The 27365-nt window shown below is 47.9% G+C and overlaps 2 protein-coding genes across 5 annotated transcripts in view; one reads left to right on the top strand and one right to left on the bottom strand.

Annotated features, from left to right (window-relative positions):
• Positions 1-1226: 1226 nt before the first annotated feature.
• Positions 1227-15085, bottom strand: CNOT9 (CCR4-NOT transcription complex subunit 9). Of its 3 annotated transcripts, none has more exons than XM_075001507.1 (8): positions 14946-15085; positions 9852-10031; positions 8974-9089; positions 7615-7724; positions 6000-6109; positions 4808-4906; positions 3918-4009; positions 1227-2876 (listed from the first exon to the last, which is right to left on the bottom strand). In XM_075001507.1, exons 1-8 carry the CDS (start codon positions 14967-14969, stop codon positions 2708-2710), a joined length of 900 nt encoding a protein of 299 aa, XP_074857608.1. In that variant the 5' UTR covers positions 14970-15085; the 3' UTR covers positions 1227-2707. The 3 variants fall into 3 exon arrangements, with proteins under 3 accessions (XP_074857608.1, XP_074857606.1, XP_074857607.1); XM_075001505.1 differs by having other exon boundaries at positions 1227-2883; positions 3919-4009; XM_075001506.1 differs by having other exon boundaries at positions 1227-2880; positions 3919-4009.
• Positions 15086-15135: 50 nt separating this feature from the next.
• Positions 15136-27365, top strand: part of USP37 (ubiquitin specific peptidase 37) — a 50744-nt gene continuing 38514 nt past the window's right edge. Inside the window, exons 1-7 of one of the 2 annotated variants that reach the window (XM_075001503.1) lie at positions 15136-15261; positions 17764-17974; positions 21116-21287; positions 21810-21910; positions 24612-24793; positions 25161-25235; positions 25703-25800. In XM_075001503.1, the coding sequence (XP_074857604.1) occupies positions 17819-17974; positions 21116-21287; positions 21810-21910; positions 24612-24793; positions 25161-25235; positions 25703-25800 (784 nt within the window). In that variant the 5' untranslated portion in view covers positions 15136-15261; positions 17764-17818. Of the gene's footprint in view, positions 15262-16335; positions 16495-17763; positions 17975-21115; positions 21288-21809; positions 21911-24611; positions 24794-25160; positions 25236-25702; positions 25801-27365 lie in introns of those variants that run through there. The other variant, XM_075001504.1, reaches the window with a different exon arrangement.

Here is a 27365-nt window from a genome sequence, read left to right as displayed (position 1 = left end):
TCCCGCCTGCGCCCCCAGCCCCCGGCCAGCAAACCAGGCCTCGCGCCTGCGCCCCCAGCCCCCGGCCAGCAAACCAGGCCTCCCGCCTGCGCCCCCAGCCAGCAAACCAGGCCTCCTGCCTGCGCCCCCAGCACCCGGCCAGCAACCCAGGCCTCCCGCCTGCGTCCCCAGCCCCCGGCCAGCAAACCAGGCCTCCCGCCTGCGCCCCCAGCCTCCAAACCAAGCATCCTGCATGTGCCAGCAAGACACTGCCTGCAAACCAAGCCTCCCGCATGGCTCCCCCATGGGCAACACCTGCTATCTTCCCCCTGGACTCCAAGTCAGGCTGATGAGGTCCTACACCAACCAGCCGCACCCCCACTCCACCCACCCTGGAAGCGGGTAAAGCCTGGCCCAGCAGAAGGCAGAAACTCAGGCTGGGAAATAGGAGCTGAACTGAGTTCAGGAGATTGCTGAGGCCCAGCTCATACCTGGCTCCCAGGCTCACTTACCACCTGCCTCTCCTCACCCTAGCCTGGGATCTTGCCCCAGGTTCTCTGCCTGCGTGACAGCTGCTCCCTAGTGACACTTGACTCAGCTCAGCAGCCCCGAGTAAGCTGCTGATGCGCTGGCAGGGCTGTGACTCCTTGGGCTGGCACGGCGGGGACTTGGGCAGAGCAGCGAGGGGCGCGTCTCCTCTGCCGGGGAGCTCAGAAGTGATACGTTCCGCAGCTGGGAACCCCCACAGCACAGAGAGCGGCAAGTATCCCAACTGCTCAGCTGAAGAGCGGCTTCTTTGAGCCAGGCCAACTGGGCCAGGAACGGGGAGTAGATAATGAGCCGAGCCGAGCCGAGCCGAGCCGAGCCAAGCCCCTCCACACACACACCTGCCCTGAGCAGGGCAGCGGTTCCCTGGCTGTGGCTTGGAAGCAGAGACTCTCTCCCAAGCCCATGCAGAGACACGCTCTAGGACCTGGGATGGCTTCGTCCAGCAGAGCATAACAAGGAGACACACAAATAGCTGCTGCCCCCAGATGCACACAGGGCTGGGGGCTGGGTCTAGACATCAGACTGTCCCGGAGAGAGCTACAATCAGAACAGCCAGGATCCTCCCTAGAGGCGACTCCCACCCTCCCGCCAGTCACGCCAAACGCAGGTGCTGTGAGCCAGGACCTGGCAGGCTTTTGGCCTCTCCAGCCTGCGACACCCCTCTGATCCCCCGCGCAGAGATCAGACCAGAGCAGTGGTGCTTTGGGGTTTTTTTTTTATTAAGTTTCAGTTACAAAACAGAAGCATTTGTAAGTCGCGTCAAGGCAGGGATGGGAAAAATGAGCCTCTCTGTTATAAAACCAGAGCCCCGGCAGAGGGAGGAAGCCTGGCGCTCTGCCCCCGCTGCCCACGGCTAGCCGCGGGTGGGAGAGGAGAGACCCGGAGGGGTTAAGACACTATTGGCACAATGACATGGCCGATGATCAGCAGAAAGGGAAAAGCTTCTCTCCAAGGAAGCGCGAGCTTTGGCTGCTGCCCAGCTCTGCCAGGGCCAAGCAGCAGTCACTGCAGGGCAAGGGCTGAGCTGTCACCAGGGCTCCTGACTTCTGGCTCTGGAAGATGCATTACGGCCAGCCTGCCTTCTGCAGGGCCAGCCTCCCAGCTCTAGGCGGCATGAGAAGCTGGCCTCTCCCTCTCCACGTAGGCAGGGGCGTGGCTAACTTCCTGACGGCTTTGCAGCGGTTGGCGCCAACTCTGGGCCAGGGACAGAGTGGGTGGCGCGGGGGAAATGAGCCCTTGTGTATCAAGGTACCCCAGCAAAGCCGATCTCTCTGGAGTCCTTGGCAACGTCATACAACCACTGCCCTGCCCAACCGGCTCTTCTGTGCACCCTGTGCCACCCAGAGGCAGGATCTCCCCCTTCTGACAGCAAAATGGCCACATTACCGCATTCACAAGCGGCTGCCTGCCTCCGACGGCACAGCCAAGCGTCCGAGGCAGGGCCAGGAGCAGGCACGTACCCCACTGCAGGAGATGCTGGACAGGAGGTCCAAGCAGGTTGAGTACAGCGACCACCCAGCTGCCAGAGCAGCTGACATGCACGATCTCCAGCCCAGAACCATGCCCTGCCATCTCCTGCCCTAAGGAAGGACCCAGCAAGTCCAAGCCTTTGTGGGTCCTCCCCCTGCGCTTGCTCCCAGCCAGCAGAGTTCCAGCCATCACCGGGGCAAAGGGAAATCAAAGCTGGGGAGGTGGCAGCTGCAGCTGTAAGCTCTGCCAGAAAGAAGCTCTCTGTGTTGTACGAGATACGCCGGGGCGAGACGCCGCTGGTTCGCGCTCTGCGGAGGGGATAAAACAACTGGGTCAACTTTTATTGAGCTCGCTCATCTAACAGGCCTGTAAACGGTGCGGGCGACAAGAAATGCGAGGGAGGCAGCCTGTGCACCCCCACGCCGCCACGGGGAAGACTTCAGGTCCGCAGGGGCATTGCCTGGCACAGCACCAGGTGGACGCCAGCTGAGCTGGGAAGAGGCGGTGCTTGGTTTCGAAGCTGCAGTAACAGTACGTGCTGGTGTCATGATGCTCAGAGCCCCACAGCTGGGGCTGGGGCCCTGCTGGCAGGGAGGTGGGCAGTCCGCAGCCCAGCCTGCACACCCAGGCGGTCCTGGAAGAGGTCATTGGTTCCTGGTTCTCCATAAACCTGAGCTGTTTCCTCCCTGGTGCCCTGCCCCCACTGGCGTCATTGCGGGGGCAGGGGGATGCCCCGGGGGTCGGTGACCTGACCCTCCTGCAGGTTCTTGACGAGCTGCGCCAGCCAGCGCTTGGTGGTGGTGTCGTCCTTCAGCACCTGGGCGAAGGTGGTGTCCTTCAGCTGGTCAGGAAGGCACTGTCTGAGAGCCTCACGTGCCCTACATCAGGAGACAAGAAACAGGGGCACCAACAAATAAACTCCCACCGACAAGAGGGGAGCAGGCCCCCTGCTGAACACCCTGCTCGCTGCAGCCCCGGGGCCTCGCTGACTCCACATGAACTCCTGCCCACCTGGCCTCCCCGCATCACGGCTGTGGCCTTGCCCCTTCCTGAAACACAAGAGCTCCAGGCAGATCCTGGCCTCCCTTCAATAAAGCTTTCTGCCCTGAGGGGTCCGTGTGATGGAGTGGGGGATACGTGTGTGTAGGTGTGGGGCTCAAAGGGGTGGGGCTCCTGCTGAGGGTAACCTGGCGACCAGGTGACACCTCTGGTCTACAGACAAAGGACGAGGTGGAGCCGGAGGGGTTTGAATTGGAACTGGGAGTTGGAAGCAGTGAGTCTGGGCTGGGAGAGAGACAGACAAAGGAGGGGGCAAGGCCCCGGCTCCGGGGGCCCCTCAGGGCCTCCTCTCCCCAACATGGATAGGACTGGCTGTCCCTGCCGGCTGCACTGACCCCTCTGTATGATGCTGTGTCCTGTCAGCTAATAAAGCCGCTGTTCCCCTGCTGAGCGAGAGTCACTCCTGCCTGCGAACGGGGTGCAGAGCCTGGGGACCCCTGAACCCCATCACAGTCCCCCTGCCCTACACCCTCCCGCTTCCAGACACAAGGGGGGCAGCATTTCTGCCGAGGACGCGGTGCCAGCTCAGGTGGGCGCAGAGTAAGTAAGTGTGAAACTAGCCAGGGAGGTGGCCCCTGGTTACTCCACCGTGCTGTCCTGCACAAGCCCCTTGCAGCCCTCCTCTGGGTCAGCCTCGCAGCTGCAGCTGAGCAAGGTGGAGTGTGCACAGCCGCTGCAAGGGGATTGGTCCTTGTGTTCTGGTCCGGGGTCAGGCTTGCTGGGACAGCTGCAATGATGGCCAAACCTGCACTAGAGGCGACGAGGCACAGGCTGGACAGAGCGGGGGCAGCACACAGGCCTGTACAGAGCAAAGTCCCACTCCGCTGCCCACGCCCCCGACAAACTCCTAAAATGTTTACCTTGGGTTGTCGGAAAGGCGAAGGTAGCAGCGCACCACATGCTTCAACAGTCTTGCTGACGGTTCCTTGGAGAGCTGCAGGACCATCTTACCCTGCTCAACACAGGAGCCCAGTCAGTACGAGAGACAGTGCTTAGAAAAAGGACTGGGAAATGCTGAACTTATGCGGTGGTGGGGTTCATTTCATTCTCCCGGGCCTGGGCAACCACCACAGCAGAGGCAACTGGTGCCCGCTGACAGGCAGACAGCCGTCCTTCCACCCGCACTTGTAACACTACTGGGAGATCCTGCCCAACCCAGGGCTGCTACTTTTCCTGGGACGGAACACGATTTCACCACAGATTGTACCACCAGCCCATTTCCCTCCAAACTCCATTATTCATATGCAACTGAGAACATGCAGGAGGTCCATCTCCCTGAGCTTTGATCCAAGATTCAGGATGGAAAGCATTGCTCCAGACCGTGCACTTGGCATCTGCTCACTCAGCTGACGGCATTCCCCTTCTTTAGTGCCGTAAGAGACAGGCAGGAACATCCAGTAGGCGCTTGGCAGAAATTTACATAATCCAGCCTCAGGCCCACTGGATACGAACTGACCCGTGTTCCTAAAATAGCTATTTCTTTGTGTACTGTTTATGTCCCGCCTCACTCCCTGGAGGAAGGACATTCCCAGGAGATCCAATCTGGGCAGCTCTATTCATAAACATCCTCTCCGGGTTTTAACACCCATTGCGGTGAGAGTTACACAAGGTGCGGGGGGTGGATTTACAACACTACCTATGGGATGCCTGAATAAGAAAGACCCTTGAAAGCAGATGGGATTCTGAGAGAACACAAGCTGGTTGTTTCAGTGTAACTCCTTTAGTAAGAGAAGAGAACAGCCACTCCTACCAGTATCATGGCGACATGAGAGAAGCGTTCATAGGTCTGGCAGATATATGCCAATCCTGTGTCATCCAGGAGGATCTTCTGTAGAATAAACGTAGCAACCTGGAACACAGAGGAGAGACATGGCTGAACTGGCTGTGCCTGTCGTGGGCAGCAGATAAAGAGTCACTTTCTGGCCGTCTTTTGACACCAACCCCAAATAACTGCAAAATGGACATGTGCCAGGGGCATTACGTATTGTAAGGGGGTTTTACACACCACATGGAATTTGTCGGGAAAGGAACAAGCTCCCCTCAGGCTGGCACCCAACAACCCAAAGTGGCACTTGCCACTTCCCTGGAACACCAACAGCCATACCCTCCAGTGGCAATTTTTGCCAACACAAGTAGCCACGCAGCCAGGGGCAAATGCTTACTGCCACATTGCCCCTAGGAGCAGGCAGTTCCGGCCTCCTCCTCCTTCAGACCAATCAGCTCCTCGCAAGGGGGAACTGGAAGGAACACCCCGTCCCGCAGCCCTGTCTCGCCGTACGCAGCCTTGCATGGTTGGCTTGTGGCTTTACCTCCAGTGTTACATTGCCAGCCTCGCTGCTTCGAACAGCCACCAGTGACAGGCTAGATGCAAGAATGACTGGATAAAATTCCCTGGCCTTTGCCATGGAGGAGGTGGGACTAAACCAATGGGACTCTGCTGCCTTAACATCTACCAATACGAGCAAATGGCCGAGGGGGTGGGGGAGCACGTGGGACTGGGGGGGTCAACGGTTAGCCCACGAATGGTAGAAATCGCAGGGAGTGAGGCGCTGCTGTCACGCTTTAGCATTGCAGAGTCACAACAGTCACCAATGCAGAACAAACTAGAGCAGAGAGAGGCGACAGGACGGTCATCTGGCGGCAGGGCTGCTCCAGCAAGGGGAAGGCACCACAGGCATCACCCCCTGCCCGGCAGCGGGAGAGCACAGCTAGTGCGGAGGGTGATGGGGGATAACACCCAGCACAGGTTTTCAGAGCATCTTAAGAGGAATCAGCAATGGCCTTTGTCGTTTTACAACGTCAAGCTGCAACGGGAGGCACTGAAACGAACCAGAGAGACACGCCGACCTGCCGCACACAGGGACACAAGGAATGTGACACCCGGGAACCAGAGACAAGTGGCCAACAGAACCCAATCACTTAATTCAACACAAAGCAAATACCGTTTTGGACAGTTCGCTGCCAGACTCCATGATGCGCAAGCAGAGGGGGATGATTTCTGTCGTCAACAGAAAGTTTATCACTTCTTGCTCATCTGTCTTCACCAGGGCCCCTTGAAAACAGACACGACAGCTTCAGCATGTAACCACTACTGTCTTTGGAAGAGCAGCCAGAGATGGAGGCAGAGATTTACAGAGCCCCAGCAACGGCCACAACCACAAGCAGTGCTCGATCCAGTAGGGGCTCTGAGCACCGCCAGAGTACACAGAAAGACTATTTGCATGCTCAAGCAGCAGCCGTATCCCAAACTTGGCTTCTCAAACTGTTACCATCCAGCGGGGACACTCCTTTGGGTTCCTAGTGCCTGCTTTGCTTGTCCAGAACTTTAGAGCCACTCGCGGGGGTCAGTGGTGACTGGGAGGCCTCGCCAGTTTCAGGCTGCCAGGGTGGATCTATCTGACTTGCAGGGAGAAGTAGGAGGGTCACGAGGAATATGGGCTGCATCCCTTTCAGGAATCGAAGCACTGATGCTACCCACTGGCTGTATGTACGTCCCTGCTCATTCTCCATCTGACTCTCCATTGCTTGCCCCCCCTGCAGCAAGGGTTAAGACTTTTTTGCTGTGGAAACTGACTAGCATGTTGTGACCAGGCACTGGAGGAAGAAAGGAGGGAGAGAAGATGGTGTCACGCAACACTCAGCTTACACCTTTGCTACACTGCAAACGGGAGCACAGACTGCGTCTCCAGGGAGACAGGTCTGAGCCCAGGTCCGTGTGAACAGTGGGGGAACACGCTACATACAAGAGTGCCTGTAGTCGCCCAGGTTTTTGTTAAAGGGGGCCTGGTGCAGCCAGCACAATCCTTGTGCTGAATCTGGCTAGGGAACTGCGTGGGGTCAGCAATACAGAGCAAACCGGGCGTTTTTAAAAAGGCAGGTGAAGTCTAAATATTGCTCCCCCCCAGCAGTAAACCCAACCATCTGCTGACCACCGGTGACCTTTATGAAAAATGAATGCACTTTAGAGACAGCAGCTAATGCCTCCCTTACTGTGCTGGGACATGCAGACGGCTTTCAGGAGAAAATAATCTGTGGCGGGGGGGGAAAAGGGGAAAATGACAGAAGGAAATTAACGACAAGAACGTGAGGAAAAACTCTGGACACGTGGCTGCCTCAGTAACCGTTTCTCTGGACAGAGGGACCCAGATTGTAGCTGAAGAAACAGCAGCTTCACTGGTTCTGCAAAGTGAATTCCCACCTGCTTTGAGCACCAAACTTCCCAATCGGACCAATTCTTTCTGTACCAAACCAAGAAGCCGTTTTGGCACCTGTTCCCGAAACATCAGCTGTGCTGGAAATCAATTATGTGACACACCCCACCAGCAACCCAGCCGTGTCTTTTCTACCACCAACACAGCAGTATAGACACTATATTCCCACTCACAGTAATGGGAGTCTGGCACACCCATGGAAAGTTAGACCTTATCACACAAGTCAGAAGATTGCACAGGGAAGAACAGCAACAGTGATGTAAGGTCCTGGTACACTAAAGACATGGGGTGAACTGGGCCGTAGGAAGGAGAAGCCCAGGATCACAGCATTCGCATGACTGCTTACCAATCACTCCGAGGCTGGTAAGCCGCAGGTATTCAAATGGACGAGTCTTGCTAACTGTGTGCAAGAAGGGATACAAGAAGAGAGGGATGTGAGCTGCAAGGAAGGCTGACCTGGAAGAAAAGGCAGAAGACACATTGAACATATGCCAAGAAAAGCCATGAGGGCTAAACAGAGAGCACAACAGGAACACAGCATGGTACATCTGCCTCTGCCCAACCAGACATTAATGTCCCTCATGCAGGGTGGGCAGGTAAAGCATCCTCCCTTTACAAACAGAGAGGGGGATGTGAGCAGCTCTGGGCCACAGTGCTGGTACAGGATGAGCATCAGATGCTGGGTCCCAGGTACCACTCCCAACAGACTAAGGATTACACATCTCCAAATATCCCCTGTATTACCCCATCTCCTGTATCCTGATCTGCTTCTTGTCTGACCCACATTACCGGCAATCTTTTAGGCCTCAGGTGCTTTGATGCAGCAACTTTTTTACCAGGTGCACACCCGAGCCTGGCATGACAGGACTGCAATCTGCTTGGCCTCTAAGTACCATGACAGTATAAATATTATATAAAATCAACAGCCCCCCCAGTACTCAGGCATCCTTGGCTCCGAGCCTCAGAACCCATTTCTCATAAGGGGTTGGAGAGAACTCCAACTGTGGGAAGTCCCCAGAGGAAGAGGCTCCCCTGTTGAGATATCATTTCCAAAGCCTGACAGAGGGGGAATCTCTCTCCACTGAATGTCTGTGATTGTCCTCAGAGCAAAGAGACTTCGCCTTGCAGATGCTGATCTTTTAATGAAGTTATAAAGGAACCCAGTGAAAAAACTAGCCTGATCCTTGAATACTCGCTTAAAGAGCAGTGCTGTAACACCACTGCTTCCTAATCGTTACCACAGCCTGTTTCCACTGCTTATTCGCAGGGAGAATGGAAATATGCGAGAATGTGGCCATGAGGCTGCTTTCAGTCACTGTTCTTTGCGGCAGGCACCTGGAACATTTCATTTCTGTAGTCAGGAAACGGGACATGTTAGAGTCCCCAGGATAACAAAGAGGCAGGTGCTGCTCTCCAGCAAGTGGGGCAACGGCTGGGACTTCAGAGACCCGGGCAGTCGAGGGCATCTCAATAGGCCAAGTCCTACTTTTGGAGCTTCTGTAAAGCTGTCTGCACAGATCCCCTAAGGAGCCAGCGATAACCCAAGGCTGCTGGCTACCACCCAGCGTCAAACACCACGCTGCCTGTAACGTGGAGACAATGCAAATGAACTTACCACTTCCCAGAGCAGCAGAAAGCATTTACACAGCCCAACACACAGAACACAGGCACCTCCAGGGCGCCAAACACGCTGGGCAACATTTACCTGGTCTCTGGATGCGACGCAACGCACTGCAGGAGCGCCAGCGCATTGCAGACTCTGTTTGACTGATGGGCTGTCAGGGTTGGAGGGTTGATGGATGGGTAAATATTTACAATTTCCTACCAACATTAAAGAAAGAACAGATTAAAGGAGAAAACCAAAGTACGCTACAGAGATGCATTTGCTTCCCAGACGGCTGCAGGTGCCAGACAGACGGCCGCCTCCTATTTGCCACATCACTGTTTCAAGCATCCTTCTAAAAGGGAGTTATGCAACCAGGGCAATCCGAACTTTGCCCAACTGAGGGCTGCACCATGCACTGTGTCAGGTATCAAGGTGATGCATCCGATTTGCATGTAATTAAGCGAATTACAGCTGCCTTTAATGGTTAGTTAGCTACTATGAGGACTGATGCCCTGGAAGTGCCCAGAAGTCCCAGCATACAAAGCTCTATCCTGGTCTATCGCATGTTGGGATCCCTGGTCCCCTTGAACTGAGGATGCCATGGAGAACGAGCTACATGAACACAGGGGAAGTGAGGGAGGGAGGGAGAGACGTCTGACTCGTGACTGTCAGTTTCTGACCTCAGCCCTTTCTGAATTTGTTCCCTTGTTCCACGTGTATTGTAAAGAGGAGCTTCATGGTGCCTGTCTCTCTCGTTTTACTTCCTCAAGAAAACCTCCATGTCTCACCTGCAGGGGGGGTGTTGGGGGAGAGGGGCAGGGGGTCAGATTTAGTAAAGCTCCCCTGCAATAGGAAGGGCCAAGGGACAGAGAGGTAACTGAGAAAACCCAAGAGCTGCCCCATCAACAAGCGAGCTCACCCTCTCACCCACAATGCACTCTGAGCAGTTACTTCCAGCAGAAAGGAACGGCACCCACCTGTAGAAGAGCTGCAATTGTGCCAAATGAGTGCCATAGCATTGGGGCCAAGTCTGGGACCGATTCACGCTTCTTACTCAGCTCCAGCAGGGCATTCTCCCGGGTCTCAGGGCTGGACAGCTCATTAATCCACTGATAGATCTTCTCTCTGTCCACCTGAGCCAGTGCTGTCGGCACCGGCTTAAGGGGAAGACAATAAAAAGTGTAAGTCCATCACCATTTTCTCGGATTCAAACCAGACCCTGTTCACTTAGAGAGAGACGGATGAACCCAGACAGTGAATGCCAAGCTCCAATCAGGGGAGGGTGGAATCAGCAGATCTGTTTTCAAATAGTGTTCTGGATACAAATAACTGTCTCAGGTCAATGCTTAGCATTACTCCTGCCACAAAACAGGGACAAGAGCTTGCTTCATGGAACAAAACAATTGCTACCGTAGTTTCTCTGTATCCTCTGGCAAAACATGTCCTCCAGCAGCATTCAGTCAATCACAGGATTTCCCATCTATATAACCAGGACTATGTTTAATTTTCTTTCCGGTGGACATCTGTGCTCTGTCACAGCACCAGCTGTGTCTACCGTCAGTGTCCATAGACTCAAGTGCAAACATAATAAAAACGTATTTAAAGGACTATTTAAAAGTACAGAAAATTCATTAGTTTAGATTCCATTGTTTTTATAACCTCAAAAAAGCTCAAGACAGCAGCTTTTAAAACACGAGCAACGCTAACTCAAAACAAGGGTCCCACATAAAAGAAAAACAATATTTCATCAACCTCTTCATGGGTGTACAATGGGGTGTTTTAAAAGTATGGCTAGAGAGACGTGCTACAAACAGGGTTGCACAAAACCATCCTGTTCGCCTTGCTTGTGCCCCCAAGAACCTCAATCTCTTCTATGCATAACTCACAAAAAGTAGCTCCCGGAGCGTTTGCTTTAAGGGAAAATTCCTGTCCAGACTAGGATGGAGAAGGGTGAATCTGGTCCTACGCTCAGGAATTATATTTTTAGATTAAGCAGGACAGTTTTTGGAGATATTTCCACACCTGTTTTCCCACAAGAACAGCAAAAGGGTAACATCCTCAGTGAGGTCTCAGAAATAATAGAATCACATGGGGGAATCCAGGATTTTAAGATCTCTTTGATTTCTTTTTCAGAGAAGCTAAACTTTCATTAAAAACAAAGTCTCAGATCTTTGCAAATGTTCTTTACAACAGCAATATAAACTAAACATTGTTGTGCTAGTAAAGTGACAGTCTGGTAGTTTAAACTCAAAATTTAGGTTTAATTACATTTAAATAGGAATATTTTCTTAAATTTTAGACCAACTAAAAACAATGAGGCTGTGGCCACACTTGGATAAAGCTTTGAAATGGCCATGCTAATGCCCAAATCGGAGAATACGAATGAGGCACTGAAATTAACATTCAGTGCCTCACTAACATGCTGCCAGCTGAGGCACTTTGAAAGTGCCATGTTTCACTCACATGTGGCTCATCTACAGGTGGGTCCTTTTCGGAAGGACCCTGCAAAGGTTAAAATCCCCTTATTCCTATCAGCTGCATCTTTCCTCCAATCAGCCCACTCCTCTCTATTTTCAAAATCTCAAACCAGGGTATTTCACGGGCATGGTGAACTGTGACATTTATTTGGCTGCAAGAGTTAAATCCTGTTAGCATCTCCTATAACGGTGCTTAGAAATGCCGGGAAAACTGGAAGGCCTAATTTATGTTTACAATGTGTAAATGACAGGTCCTTTCAGAGCTAAGTGGTCAGGTGTAATTTGCTAGATACGTTGAATGCTTCTGTTCAAGTCACCAGTTCTCATATGTTGACTCCTTCCCAGCGCATGCACCAAGCTATGGTATCCAGTGCCTTCATCAGTAAGAATCAAACTTCTCCCCATAGATCCTATAGCTTTCCATCTGATGTCACTTTTCTCTGATGTTATGCTTCCTCACTCACCTACTTTTACTGCAGTTATCATTAAAATATTTTAATTTTCAAACTGCTGTTTTCAAGGCTCACAGTACCATTTTCCTTTCCTAAGATCTTGGGGAACATCCAATACCACATGCAAATATTGCAGATATACATTGATCTCACTAATGCACTCTGTTGCACCTCATGTATGCAAGAGTGATGTCACAGCCGATGTAAAGCACCACAAACTGACCACTTGCAGATCACTGAAGAGCTCAGGATGCACTATTTCTGCCAGACTGAGACAAGGATTATTACATATCAGACTTGATTTAGATCAATTTGAGGAAAAAATGTCTCCAACTTGCAACTGCCTCCAAGCATTCTGTGTAAAAAACATTCACGCACAAACCTGCCTAATTTCTACCTAAGTTCTTAGATAATTAAGCAGATAACGTCAAAACAAACTCTTCAGCAACAATCTTGCAGGGTGCAGAGTGATTTTTCTGTTCACTCACGCATCTGTCTCATTTATTATTACCTACTGCAGCCACAAACACCCTGAAGAGACAGCTCAAATTTCAGCCCCATTTATGTTTTCAAATGTAAATGCGGGCAGGTGGACAGTAAACCAATGTAATCGCAGCTCATAAAACATATTTTTGTGGAAGATGTATTTTAAATTAGCACTCAACAAACTTGCTCTTCACTCACATCAGATTTTTTTTTTTTTTTAAATAGCTGTTGAAAAACTGTTAACCACAGAGAATAGTTTATATCTGGGAACTTAATGGAAAGTACAGCAATCCATCCTCCACCACAAAAGAAAAATAAAATCATATTACTATGAAAATGCAAGGAATATTTTAAACAGAACCTTCCATTTTCAGCCATTTGAATATTTACAACGTTCAGCCTGGAGAAAAGATGACTCATAAGAGAGGAAATGATAACAGGTTTCAAGTACCTGAAAGGTTGTCGTAAGGAGGAGGAAGAAAAAACTTATTTTCCCTTGACAACAAGAAGTCCTGTTAAAGCACCTTAAAGACTAACAGATATTTTGGAGCATAAGCTTTTGAAGGCAAAGACCCGCTTCATCTTCTGATGAAGCGGGTCTTTGCCCATGAAAGCTCATACTCCAAAATATCTGTGCCTTGCATGTTGAATAACAACAGAGAGAAAGCCGAGCTAATCTATATACCACTGAAACAAACAAAAGTGCTATTATATGGCTTTTTTGTTCCAAAATATCTCTTAGTCTATAAGATGCCACAGGACTTCTTGTTTTTGCAGATACAGACTAACACGGCTACACCTTTGATACTTATTCTCTTTGACAAAGTAAGAAACAATGGGCTTAAAGTGCAGCAAGGGAGATTTAGCTCGAACATTAGGAAAATCTTCAGAGTGATTAACCACTGGCATAAACGGCAGAGAGAGGCTGTGGAGTCTCCATCATTGGTGAGTTTTAAGAGCAGCTTGACACACCTGTCAAGGATGGTCTAGATCAGTGTTTTATAAACTATGTTCTGTGGAACACCTGGTATTCCACAGACACCGCGCAGATCTTCCACGAGCATTTGGAAAAATATAATGATGGTCCATATTTTCTGTTATTAAAACCAGATATAATGTTACTTCTTTACTGAGGATACCTGATAAACTTACTTCATTTTGGTTTGCTGTTTGGGGTGGCCTTTTTTTTTGGGGGGGGGAGAGATTTTCATAGGTGTTTTGCATAAAAATATTGTTTGATATTCCATGATCTCAAGGGTTTAAGAAACATCGATCTAGTTAAAACAGCGGTCCTTAACAGGGGCTGCATGCATCCCCTGGGGTGTGTGAGGCCCCTTCTGGGGATGCAGACATGCCAGATTTTTTTAGAAGGTAAATCATTGAAAACAGCAGTTAAGCACAGCCATATACTTACAACTACTTTGTTTCAACAAAGCTATGCATTTATTAACATTATACCATTTTAACCATTTCCATAAGAAACAATTACAAAACACTATCACTGTGGTGAGTTATAACATAAAACTATTTTACATATATTTAGTGTGTATTTAAAAGTGTATAGCCTTGTCCCCCCTCAGCTCCCTTTCTGATTTTTGATAAGGGATGCAAGAAAGTATTCTGAGAATCAAAGGGGTGCAGGCTGCAGTAAAAGTGAAGAACCATTGAGTTAAACCAACAAGTCTCGTGGCTCCTTATAGACTAACGGATGTTTTGGAGCATAAGCTTTTGTGGGCAAAGTCTCTACGTAAAAGAATAAATGGACGTAAATCAGACATCAAGAACAGTAATGTACAGAAGCCTGCAGGGGAACACTTCAATCTCCCCGGACACTCAGTGGCAGATTTAAGGGTGACAGCCCTGAAACAAAGAAATTTCAAACATCAAATGGAGAGAGAAATCTCTGAGCTGCAATTTATTTGCAAGTTTGACTCTAGAGAGTGGGAGTGGCGGGCAGCTTACAAAGGCAGTTTCTCTGCTCTGGGTGCTAAGAGCTCCCCATTAGACGCTGACAAAGGCTCACAGCCCCCCCGTCTGATCTGACTTGTTTTTTCCCCTTTTGAGCAGTGCTGCTGATACTGGGCCGTTTCCACCTTGTCGAACAGACCTTGTCAGCTCCGGTCCTCCCTGTTACTGGGACCCCCTCTTTAAACACCCCTCTGAACGCCCCCCACACTCCTGCATCGGATGAAGCCGGTCTTCGCCCACGGCCGCTCATGCTCCAACACACCTGTGACTCTACGAGGCGCCACGGGACTCAGCGTTGTTTTTGCAGCTACGCACTGACACGGCTCCCCCCGCTCTTACTGCTCCTCTTGGGCCTGGGCCCTGCCATGAGCGCAGGGGACTGGACGGGACCTCTGGAGCCCCCCGAGCGCCGATACCACCCGGCCGGCGGGGAGGCCCAAGGCAGCTGCCTGTCATGAGACGCCGCCGCTACGAGGGCGGGAGGCCGAGGCCGGGGCTCCCCACGCGGGCAGCGGATCATCCCCTGCGGGCGGGGAAGGGCAAGAGCCTCCCGCGCACCCCTCGGCCCCCCGGGGTCCCCAGGCCGGGCCCGTTGGCGGGAAAGGCGCCTCTGACCCCCCGCAGCGGAGCAAGGGGCCGGAGGCGGCGCGGGAGGCGGGGCCTGCTCGGCAGCGGGGCCGGGACTCACCGCGGCCGTGGCCAGGCTGTGCATGGTCGGAGCCGCCGCTCAAGCCGCCCAGGCCCGGGATCAGGAGGCCGCCGTCGCCATGGGGCCCAGGCCGCCTGCGCGCCGCCGTGACCTCCGCCCTCCGCCCTCTCGCCCCGTCACGTGCCCGCGGCGCGCGGCGGAGGGCGGGGTTCGCCCGGCGCCTGCGCGACGTGACGTGCGTGTCCCGCGCGGGGAGGCTCGCGCTGCCGCCCGCTTCCCGCCGTCCGCCTCGCCCGTCCTGAGGAGCCCGCCAGGGAGCGGCGGCGGCGCCGCCGCGGCACGTCTCGAGCGGCAGGTAGCGCGGGGCGCCGGGGGACGCAGCAGCCCCTCCCCCTCACATGGGGATCCCGGCCCCCTCCCCTCATGTGGGCAGGGCCTGGGCCCCCGCCCCCTCCCCCCCCTCGGGCCGGGCCGCTCCCACCCCTCAGCGTTGCGCTCCCCGGCTCCCGCTCACCCCCGCCCCACCCCACGGCGCACGTGGGCGGAAACCCCGCCCCGCACCCCCCCCCCCCGCACCCCGGGCGTGGCGGGCCCTGCCGCCCTCTCCCCCTGCGGCCGCGGCTCCGGACGGAGCCCGCAGCTCGCCCCCTCCATCGCCAGTCATCGCTGTGTGGCCCTGTGCTCCGGGGGGGGTGGGGGGCGCGGCGCGGCTGCCCCAAGCCTGGGCCTGGCTCGTGTGGCAGGGCCGTTGCGGGCCTCCGCAGCGTTGCGGGGAGTGGGCCGAGGCCTGGGGCTGGCGGTGAGGGAGGCTCTGCTCTGCGTGTCGTCCTGGGAGCGGCCGGGCTGCTGGGGGGGGGCGCGAGGGGTGCCTCTGGCTCCCCACTTCTTTCCCCGTCACGAAGGGGGCTGGGGCAGTGTCGTGGCCGGCTAATAACCCCCCCCCCCCCCGCTGTCCTGTGGCTCCTTACAGACTAACAGCTAATTTGGAGCACCAGCTTTCGTGGGCAAAGACCCAACGGGTCTTTGCCCACGAAAGCTGGTGCTCCAAATTAGCTGTTAGTCTGTAAGGAGCCACAGGACAGCGGGTTGTTTTTGCAGCTGGGGGCTAACGCGGCTCCCCTCTGATAAAGGTCGGGGAATGGCTCCTTGACTTCGGAGGTGTAAGTCTGCCTAGTTCAGCCCCATTCAGTTGTCCTGTCTAAATAGTTGCACGACAACTGAAGAGGAGGGGGGAGAGTAAGCCGCGATGGAAAGTGGCAAAATGCTTAAGTGCTTAAGTGCTCGGACTGAGCCACGGACCACCGTTTGGGTCTGTGGTTGGGTTTATACTAGACTTCCATGTCCTATTTCCCTCCACCGCGGCTGTACAGGTGCCGTTAATGGAGGAAGCGTGGGTTTTCAGTGATGTGTTTAATTCTGTGGTCTCTTGGGGTATGTTGGAAGCTCACACCATTGCTTTCGCTAGCAGAGCAGTTCTGGGGAGTTAAAAAGTCTACACTAGGGGATGGCAAGGGAATGCAACTTCTTAGCCTTTGGATGAACTACATCACCTTTCATGGAATTTGTGTCAGGGATGGCAATGAAAAAGGTGTGTCCAGGAAAGGGCTGTGCTTGACCTGATTGCTGCTGATTAATCTGTAGCAACACCCACTTTGTTTTTAAAGAAACCTCTTTAAAACTCAGCTGTTCAAACTTGAGCTAGTTTGTTAAGTTAAACCCCTGAACCCCAAGTGGGGCATAGGTCATCCACAAGGCTCCTCCACCTGGTTCTGTCTTGGGCAATGGGTTCAATCTGGCCCCATGAGTCTTTCATCTTTCACTGAGCTAGTTTGACCCTGCTTGGATGTTATATTGTGTCCCCCTAGGTTGTACTTAAAAATAGTGTTTTAGTCAAAAGTTAAATAGAAAAAGGTAGTTTGTAGTAGTGCGGCTATTGTTAAAAAACAGAGAGAGAGAGGCTTTTACCAGACAATGCCTATGAAAACATGAATTATTTATGGAGTAATTTGTCATGTTGTTTTAGTAATTTGTGTTTGCATTGCTTAGAAGCCTCAGTGAAGTTGGAATCTTATTGTACTAAGTGCTGTCTCGATGTAAAAACATAATCTATACTCAAAAGTTTACAATGTAGCTCAATGACAAGGTGCAGCAGGTGGCTAAAACAGAGAAATAGTGAAGTGGAGGTGACGATAATTCAAGCCTGTAAAAATATAAAGAATAAATGTTATTACTAAAAAGTGGATTTCTCACAAGGTGTTTTATTGTCCAAAGTTCCAAAACAAACTTGAAAACATGGCTACCCTTTTGATACTTGAAAATTTGTCTTCTTCCCTCACCACCTTGTCAGCTTTCCCTGCTTGGTTGTAGCTAAAGGTAGGATGTGTTTTAGTAAGTCTGTAAATTGAATTTTCAGACTTACCAGCTCTTTTGGTGATTGGGTGAGCAGACTATGCAACACAGTATTAAACATTTGTGGTTAAAGCAGAGGTCCTCAAATTGTGGGTTACACCCCATGGCTAGATTACAGTTCTGCTCCTGGTCCTGCACCCGGCTCCCAGCTCTGGCCTCAGCTCCCTTACTCTTGTCTACATTTCTGCCCCTGAGCCACAGCCTTGCTCCCAGTCCCTGGCAAGGACCAGCATATGGACAAGAGGGAGCATGACCCTAAAAAGTCTGGGGACCATTGGTTTAAAGTATTGCTGTCTAAATCGTGGAAGATTTCATAATAAATATTCCATTTACTCTATTAATCTACCTTTTCACAAAACTCTTGCAAACAAAAGTGCTGTTCTTTATTTCTATACTTCAAGTAGCTATATTTACTAAGTTCCTATTTTAATTTTTTTATTTTTAACAGGTTTCAAGGTGAAATAAATTTAGTTAAACTGTTAAGTAATTTTTCTGTATGAAAAATGGCTCCACTAAAGGTACACGGACCTGTACGGATGCGCAGCATACAAACTGGGATTACAAAATGGAAAGAAGGAAGCTTTGAAATTGTGGAGAAGGACAACAAAGTGAGTCTAGTCGTTCACTACAATGTTGGAGGAATTCCAAAGACATTTCAGGTACTCCACATATCAAGGTGTTTTGCATGAGCCATGTGTGGCTTGTTCCCTTTTGTGAACAGCTGTCATCTGTAAGACTACTAACTATCACACAAATGTCCCTATGTTACTTGGTTTTCATTTCCAGAACACTAATCCTTTTGCTTCACAATACTTTAAATTATTCAGGTATATCGTTGGGTGGAATGCCAAGGCAGGTGTGGGCAAACCATTAATTGAGAAGAAATGAGAAAGCTTAATCTGAAAGGAAGATGGCTGCCCTATATAATAACTTGCTTTTTAAATTAACTTTTTGAGATTCTTTTTGCTTATTTGGTAAACTTGCAGATCGTCTGTGGAGACTTATTAGGTCACCTACGCCTTTTCTACACTACCACTTTTGCCACTGGAAGTGCTGAAAACTCCCAGTGTAAATGTACCCTTAGTCCAGATGCAAGACTTTTTACTATTGTACATGAACTGTGATTGTCCAGTCTAGGTTTTAAATGTGTCAAGAAACCTGACACTTGCCACTTCCCTTGGGGGACTCAGGAGATCATGCTGTCAGGAAGTCTTTCATATTCAGCCTAAATTTTTCTTCCCTTATTTATATCTCATTCATTTAAATTGTTTTTTTAAATTGCAGTGGTGTACCATATGTTATGTTCAAACACACAGGAAGATATGGGGCTTGTCCCGAAGAGATTACAGTCTAAAAATAAAATTTAACTGAGGAGAGAGAGGGTGCAGAAAAGTTGGGTTCAGTGCAGTTTGGCAAGTCCTGTATTTTCTATGTAAGAAAAAGATAAGCTTGGGAGATTTTTCACCTGAGTGCTACTGTATATTTAATATTCTTAAGTGCTGTCTGCCTTCTTACATGATGGATGTGTCTACACTTGCCCCCAACTTTGAAGGGGGCATGGTAATCAGGGCCATGGGAGATCACTAACTAAGTGCTGCATGTTCACCACAGTACTTCATTAGTAATCTCCCATGGCCCTGATTACCATGCCCCTCTTCAAAGGTGGGGGCAAGTATAGACTCAGCCGACGCGTTCTGCAGCGTATTCAGTGGATAGGAAAGACTTAACTGGTCCGGAAGATACCTGCTGAATCTACGTTAGGAACAGAAGAGCAAAGTTGTGTAGTAATAGCAGGGAATTTGTTTAGATTGATGAGATGTCTAAATCTAGTGTTATATGTTGCCAAAGTTTTTAATGAGCATATTGGTAGAAAAATAGGGATCATACCAACAATCAACTGTTAAGCCAAGTATGTGCACTTGATCCTCAGTAATTTGGTGATATTCTTGTATTGGAATAGTTCTTCTAACACAAAACATTTGGAAGAATTTTCATAGAATCACAGAGCTGGAAGGGACCTTAGGAAGTCATCAAGTCCAGTCCCCTGCTTCAAGTAGGATCAACTCCAGCTAAGTCATCCCATCCAGGACCTTGTCAAGCCGGGACTTAAAAACCTCTAGGGATGGAGAATCTACCACCTCTCTAATCCACTTTTAGGCTCTTTTTCTGTCTTCATTTCAGATTCATCAGAAACCTCTTCATCTTCAGGTTTGGGCGTTACGTTGTGGAGGCAAATCAAATTAAATATTACTCTCTCCAGTAACTAGCAGCTCTTCATACTTGTCAAAAATATTATAATTTGTAAGTGGCTTCATCCAGGTTGGGACCCCATTGTGCTGATGCTGTATACCAGGGGCTAGGAACCTTTCCAAGGTGGAGTGCCAAAATGTGACCTTTTGATTTCTAAGTATGGTCCAAGTGCCAGTGATACTTTTTCAATTCACTAATAGTTCCACTTACAACAGCTTCATTAGTAAATAAATATGCAGAGCCTTGCCATTTAGGTAGTGTCTGGTAGCATTAGCTGATCTTTTGCTAATCTGCAGGTGCGTGGCTTTGAGGAAGCTCCTGGGTGCATGGGGGAGGAGGGGCAGGGCTGAGCTCCTGCCTCGTGTGCATGAAAATCGTGTGTGCTGGGGGTTGCTGACCCGTGCTAAATACAAACATATAATAAGAGATGCTCTTTATCCCAGAGACCTTATAATCTAATTTAATTTAAACAGGACAGAACTGGTGGCTAGAAAGTATGGAGAATGAGGAATATTGTTCCAGTATCAGAGCTTTTTAAAATTATATCAGGAGGTTTGCCCATGATTGAAGTTCTTCCCTGGCCTGCTTATTCTAGAAGAGAGCTGACGATTTGAAGGCTACATTTGAATTCTTGCTGTACCGAAAGTTTTCAGTTAATTTAAAAAAAAAGCAAGAATTGGATGTAGAATATGGTGTAAGGCTAACTTCTCCAAATGAAAACCTAATTACTGCTTGAAATGGATTATGTCTGTACTGGAAATGTTACAGTGAGGCAGCTGTACAACTTGTTTCCTAAAGATACCGAGAACATTGTTCATTTGTTTTAAAAAGTTTTCCTCCACACACAGGCATTGGTGAGGTGATTACTTGTTGCCAATTTAGCAGAATGTGAGAAGGGATATATTGCGTAATTAAGAAGAAAGAGGGTTTTTTTACATTGCCACTATTTGATTTTTTTTGTTGCACTAGTACATTTTTTATTTCATGAAAAAAGAAATCCAAATCAGATACATACTTAATATTCAACAATCTCTTTATACTTGCTGACTACTAAACAACTTGTTGCCAAATTTCAAGAATTTTTGCAGTTAGAAAAGTTCATGGTTTAACCCTCAGTCTAGAGTTATTGAGCAACTGAGAAAAAGCTGAAAAAATATTCATAATTGGTTAAATGTTTAATTTTGATGTCTATAACAGCTAAATGAAATTGTACTGAATTCTCATTCGTTTAGGATTGACAGAAACAAGAAAGATGAATGCAGTGAAAGTTTGAAAATGTTGTAAATACTTGAAAATAGGGTCAGTGATAGTTTAGTGTGGTGTTTTCTGAGCAGTATTTTAAAATTCATTAACCATAATAACTTGAGTTTTAATGATTGAGCGAAGAGGAAGGAGAATGCTTGTATTTAAGTACATTGTCTTTCTCTATAACCTTTCAACAGTGGAGCTGATTTTGGAGGGATTTTTTTTTCCCTTTTATTGTGGCAGTACTAAAGTAATTTAATTTCTTACCGTGATCTCTGTTACAATCACCTTTACTTTTTTTCTAGTTAAGCCATAACATTAAAACTGTGGTCCTACGACCAAATGGTGGAAAACTATGTTGCCTGATGCTAACACTAAAGGATGCCAGCTTCCTGACTATTGATAAAGTACCATCTAAAGATGCAAACGAAATGAGGATGTATCTGGATGCAGTCCACCAGGACAGAGTTCACACTGGTAAGTGGAAAATGTTGTGAACTGTGTCAACAGCGGGTTGGATAAGGATAAGATTCTCAATTACTTGGAATTGGTTCATCTTTCACCATTTTGTTTTCCCTTTTTCTTAAAGCTCTTTATGCCTTTTATTGCCTTTGCTTTAACACTTTTTTCTTTGGGTCACTGCACTCAACTTCATTTTAATGTTTATGTAACTTTCTGCAATGTTGGCTGCATAGTAGTACTTAATTTTAAAAGTATGTTAGTATTTAAAAAGTCACCACTTTCAAAGACATGCACAATTTCCTCTCCTTTGAACACTTGTGTTATATTGAACTTTAAGTACACACACAGTAAGAGGAAAAATCTGTAAACCTTTGCTTTTTTAAACCCATGCCCTTCTGATATTGCCAGATAGAGATTCTGGTTTTTGCACGTACAACTGCTGAGTGTTTTGAAAAATCTAGTCTTAAATGATTTGTGGCAAAGAAAGCAAGGATATCTAATATAAGTAAACTAAATGACATATGCATTTGTTATCAGCTGTGAAACCATCTCAGGGATCTGGAAGCTTTGGAGGTGTTCTGGGCAGCCGGACAACTCAGAAGGAAGCTAACAGGCAGTTTCAGTATGTCGAAAATCAGGTTTGTTAAATGATTTGTTTACACTTCAGATCTTTCTTTTTCCACTAGTTTCTTTTAATCACCTCCTCTCTCTCCCACCCCCTCATTTTGTGTGTATGATGCATATTATAGTAGCTTAATAGGCAATTCCAGTGTCTAAGTCCTTCTGAATGAGGACTGACTTGGATAGGTATGCATGCCATTGGTTGAGACTTTGATGGGGGTAATGGGAAAAGCTCGTTCCATTCTTAAGCAAAATCTTCTGCATGATCCAGGAATGCCATTGACTGTCTGTGAGAAGGTGCCTTTACTCCTTATTGGATGGGTAAGTCGGGGCGCTCGAGAAGTAAAATAAAGGAGGAAAACATACTTAAGGATCTGGCATGACTCTGAATGCTGCTGTAAGCTTTTATGCTGAAATACCTCACAGAAGCTGGGTATGATAGAGGAAATAAAAATGCAAAGCTCATATGTATTGTAATTGGCAGATTTGGCTGTGACGTTTTGCATGTTAAAAATCTTGTCAAACAATTTTTGGTATCTTCTGTAAGATATTCTCTTCAGTTTTCCAGGCAAAATTCTCAGACCTTCTTTACTGCAACCTACCTTTCTTGAAACTCCTTTGCATGTCACTGTGACAGTTCCTGGGACATTGAGGACTCTAAGTCATCTTGTTACCTCCAGTCTTCACTGAAGGGTAGTTTTGTAGGGAGTTGGGTGTCAGCTCCCTGACACCACCAACCTTCCAGGCACTCAAGTGTTCTTTGTGATTATGTCAGCCTTTACTTTGCCTTGCAGGCTAACAGTAGGCACACTCAGTCTCTGAGTCCCCTTGAATCATTGCTCTATGATATCCAGCACCGACACTGATGGCTCACAGAAATTCCAGATCCTATACACTGAAACGTACAGTGTACTCCAGTTTTCCCTTCAACTGCCACTTCTCTAAACCAAATCTTACTTGTGAGTACTTGCAATAACACAGAGGTAGATTTATTTGAGACAAGGTAAAGTAGAAAGAGTGTGGCAGAAACAAAGATTGCAATACAAACCAAAATTCATAAAACACGAACCTGGGTTTGCACTCATCAATGGCTGCCTTTCCCATCTACTAAGAGTGTCTCCCCAACACGACCACTAAAGTACAGCCTATTGCAGCGTTGCCTGGTTTCTCAAGAACCAGGATCCAAATGTTCCTGAAAGCACCCCTTTTACGCAAGGGTTTTCCTTAGCAAATAGATAGAGTACTGCTTCGTATCCTATCGTACAAACACACTTGTTTCTAGTCACAAATGGGAGGAACCTCATCTGGTTGTGAAGTGCTACCTTTCAGTGAGTTTGATTATTGTTGTTGCCTCAGATGGTTTCCTATTCCAAGATTTAGTGTTGTGCAAGTCTAAACAATTGAGCCTTATATTGCATCACTGGTCAAACAGGATAGAGTGACATTTCCTCTGTTGCCCAAGTGACCAATTGCTTGGAGCAGAAATTAGTCACTAGGAAATGATGTCCATGTCTATAAAGCATATGTTCAATATAAATACATTATTCCTTAAATACTACCAATACGTGCATTGCTCAGTGGTTATGAATCTTGCCATGTTACAAGCTTTCTGTACTTGACAATATAACCTTTTATGGATGAATAAGCTGTAAGATGTGCTTGGTGTACTGGGATTGTCAGGTCTGAGATGAGAGTTGTTTGCAAAGAACAGAGGACCCATAGCATTAGTAGCATCATGAAGTCACTTGCTGTAAGTTTCACTCTGTAGTCAATGGCTTTCGGTTACATAACTGAATGAGCCAACTGAATCCTTTTACTGCAACCCAAAACAGATGTTCTTTTAAAATTATTCCAGTTAAATTTTTAGTGCTGCTTAGAGTCTTAAAATAAAAGTTAATGTGATATCCAACCTGTTTAGCTCCCCTATTTCAGTCCACAAGCCTGAAACCCAACAGCATCCCTTAGAATTAGCCACCTGTGTCAACTCTTAGCAGGACCTTATTTGTTTTTGTTCATTTGGTCAAAAGTTACAAGATGCTAGGCTTAAAAACATTCATCTTGCTGCTATTGTACTTCGTTTTATGGTGCCAAGAGGTGTGTTATGTATACCTCAGAAGACTAAGAGGTGGTCTGTACGTCTGTTTCTACACAGGCCACTTCCTTTGCGCATGGCGTGCTAATACAGGGAGCAAAAGATGCTAATGAGGTGCGGATGCAAATTCCCCAGGCCTCATTAGCATAATGTCACGTGATTTGGGGTCCAGAGGCCCCTTCTTCCCGAAAATTCCAGACCCCAAATCATGTGACATTACGCCAATGAGGCCTGGGGAATTTGCATCCACGCCTCATTAGCATCTTTTCCTCACTGTATTAGCATGCCACTTCCGAAGGAAGTGGCCTGTGTAGAAATGGCCGACCTGAACAAAATTAGCATCCAGTTAGAAACAGCATAAATGATGCTGGCAGTGTAGGGCGGGAAGAAGGGTAAAGTTTGCATGGATACTCTATTTATACATATTCACCAGCTGGTGGTTGTACAATGTCTTTTCAGATATACAAACTTTATTTGTGCAGCATTAAACTACTCTCCTTACTCTTTTCATTTACGTCTTTTCAGATACTGCATTTGTGGGAGGGACATGTAGATGCCACTTCGGAGTAACTGTGAAGTCATTTTCATTTTTGATTATTGTGGATTTCCCCTGTTGGATTTTTCAGGTTCCTTCAAAAAGAGTTAGTGTGGAAGGAAAGGAAGAAAATCCATTTCGAAAGGTGCTGGGCAGTCCAAGTAGAGCATCTGTTAAGACTTCCCCAGGAAGTGGAACATCTAGCAATAGGGTGAACATTTCAGTGTCTCCCACTTCATCAACTCCTCACAGAATGGGCCTACTGGAAAACCGGTATGAAATAAAATTCTTTTAATATGCTGTCATCACAATTTAGCAGTATACAAATGTGTAGTCTTAATAGTAATTTACTGCTTCGACAATTACATACAATCCCTTCTGGATCATGTTTGCTTTTTTTTAACATTACTTTGAAAACAGTGTTTACAGTTGCATTTCTAGCTCATGGCTGCTTCAGGAGCTTCAGCAACAACCTAATAAAAGAACTGTTTGCGCACAATTCTTTTACATATTTTAAATCTGAAAATTGTAAAAGTTTGCAGGAAGTACAAAGGGCACATGAGGTGTGGGGGGTGGAGGAAGGGGCTTATGTCTCTGGTTTAATGATTCCTTAAAATGATTTGTTCTTGTGCTTTTGTAGTGAGAAGAGGAAAAGAACACAGCCCTCTAGTTCAGAGATGAATGAAGATTATCCCAAAGAGAATGATTCTTCAACGTAAGTTACTGCTGGTTCTTTCTAATTTCTGCTGCAGATTCCTTCTTTATTTGTCCACTTTCTCTTAAGATATGTAAGTCTTGGTGAAAAGATTACCTAGATCTTTTTCTGTCAAAATAACACCATAATCTATGTGTGGAAAGGATAGCCACTTTTTGGTGGCAATTTACCCTTGTTTTCCAAGAGGTAATCTTAGTGGGTTTGAGCTTTGACTTGTAAGGGGTCAAAGCACAAATGGAGTGGTAATAAATACAACCAAGATAGGTAGATTGTGTTTCTCTCATGATAAAAGGGCTATCTAATAAATTAGTTAGCTAAACTTGTTTGCTTATGAGGTTTATGTATTCTTTATAATAAAAGGCAACCCAAATTAAATAACTAAAACATTTTAAGTATAGGCATTAACCAGGGAAAAAAAAACTGTACTTGACATAGCTGTTGTGACTTCAGCTTTCATTTATCTGTAGCAATAACAAAGCTGTGACTGATCCAGCATGGAAGTTTTTAAATAGTAGCAGAGAGAAACAGCTGAATCTGAAACAGGCAGAGGAAAACAGGACTTCAGGTAAACATGTATTTTTATATCCTTTTCTCTGGCTGTGAAAAATATAATTTTGCTCCTCTCATTAATTAAGAAAGCTGATGCAAAGATTGTTTTCCCATTCTATTGCTGTGTGTCAGCCTCTTCTTTGAAGTCTTTCACTGGCTTCCCTTGTGGCTTGAGTATCGGTTTGAGCATTGGCCAGCTAAACCCAGAGTTGCGAGCTCAATCCGTGAGGGGGCCATTTAGGGATCTTGGGCAAATAGATTTAAAAAAAAAAAAAGAAAAGAAAAGGTGTCCGGGATGGTGATAGGTCTTGCTATGAGTGCAAGGGGCTGGACTCAGTGACCTCTGAAGGTCTCTTTCAGTTCTGAGATAGGTATATCCCCATATATTATTGTTAAATTATTAAACGTAAGTTCATTGTAGTCACTTTCAAGACCCTTCAGCCTATCCTTGCCTTACTTATCCTCTTATCCACTGCTGAGTTCTCAGCTGCAGTTGTCCTTAATGCCAGCCTTCATCATGTGCGTGTTTGACAATTCAGCAAGCATCTTTGTGCTTTCTTCCATGCTGCCCCTCATTCTTAGGAGCAGCTACCCGTAAACATTGGCCATGCATTCGTTATTCTCCTTCAGATCCCTCTTTAACTTATTTTCCGTGAAGTGCCTACAAGCCACTTGGCAATATTTAGGGCACTGGGGTGGTGGGACCACCATCTCTTTTGTTGACGAACGTTGTCTCAGTGCTCAGTTGGTGTCCCTGCAATAGTGTAGCCACATCAATTTAGCTGGTCTGGTGAAGATGTGCTAAAATGGTGGGAGAGCGTCTCCTGTCAACACAGCAATAAGTGGCTGTACCTATGTTGACATCAGTTATGTTGTTCGCAGCTGGAGTAGTGTAGCTTCGATTAAGTTTTACTGTGAGAGGGTAGACCAGCCCTAACTGGTTCCTTGTGCTATCCACCTGTTGCTTGGATTATACTTCACTTGGAAGGTCTTTGGGAGAAAGAACTCTCTCTAGTCCATCTGTGCACCAGACACAGGGAGTTCCTAGTCCATGACTAGGGCTCTAAGGCTTTATGGTAACACAAATTATTCCTGAAATCATTGAAATGCAGGCCTGAAGGGAACCTCGACAGTCCTGTCAAGTCAAGAGAGTTAAGTGGCAGGCACAGATTCCAGTTCAGCTCTTTTTGTAGAGCAGAGGTTAGGGAAGCTATCAGAGGTCACTGACCCACAAGATAAATCAGTTGTGGGCCCGCACACAACCACAGGTGTGTGTGTAAGTGTTTGTGAATAGCAGCTCAGGATTTGGGAGTGGGGGCTCCAGGCTGGGCAGAGGTTTGGGGTAAGAGGGAGAGGGATGAGGCCTCTGACTGGATGTGCTGGCTCTGGGATGGGGCATGGGATATCACTGTGAGCTTGTGCTTGCAGCTCCAGTTCCACAGGGGTGCTAACGTCCAAGGCTTCCAGCCCACAGTGCAGAGACTTGCTGTGGGCTGGATGAAATAAAGCAGGGTGATCAGAGGTTCCCTGCCCCTCTGAGAATCCATAGAAGTGTAGGAGTGGAAGGAGCTTCAGTCAGTC

This window comes from Carettochelys insculpta, chromosome 8 (assembly GCF_033958435.1).
Source record: "Carettochelys insculpta isolate YL-2023 chromosome 8, ASM3395843v1, whole genome shotgun sequence".
Classification (NCBI taxonomy): domain Eukaryota; kingdom Metazoa; phylum Chordata; order Testudines; family Carettochelyidae; genus Carettochelys; species Carettochelys insculpta.
This window is presented reverse-complemented; position numbering and strand designations above follow the sequence as displayed.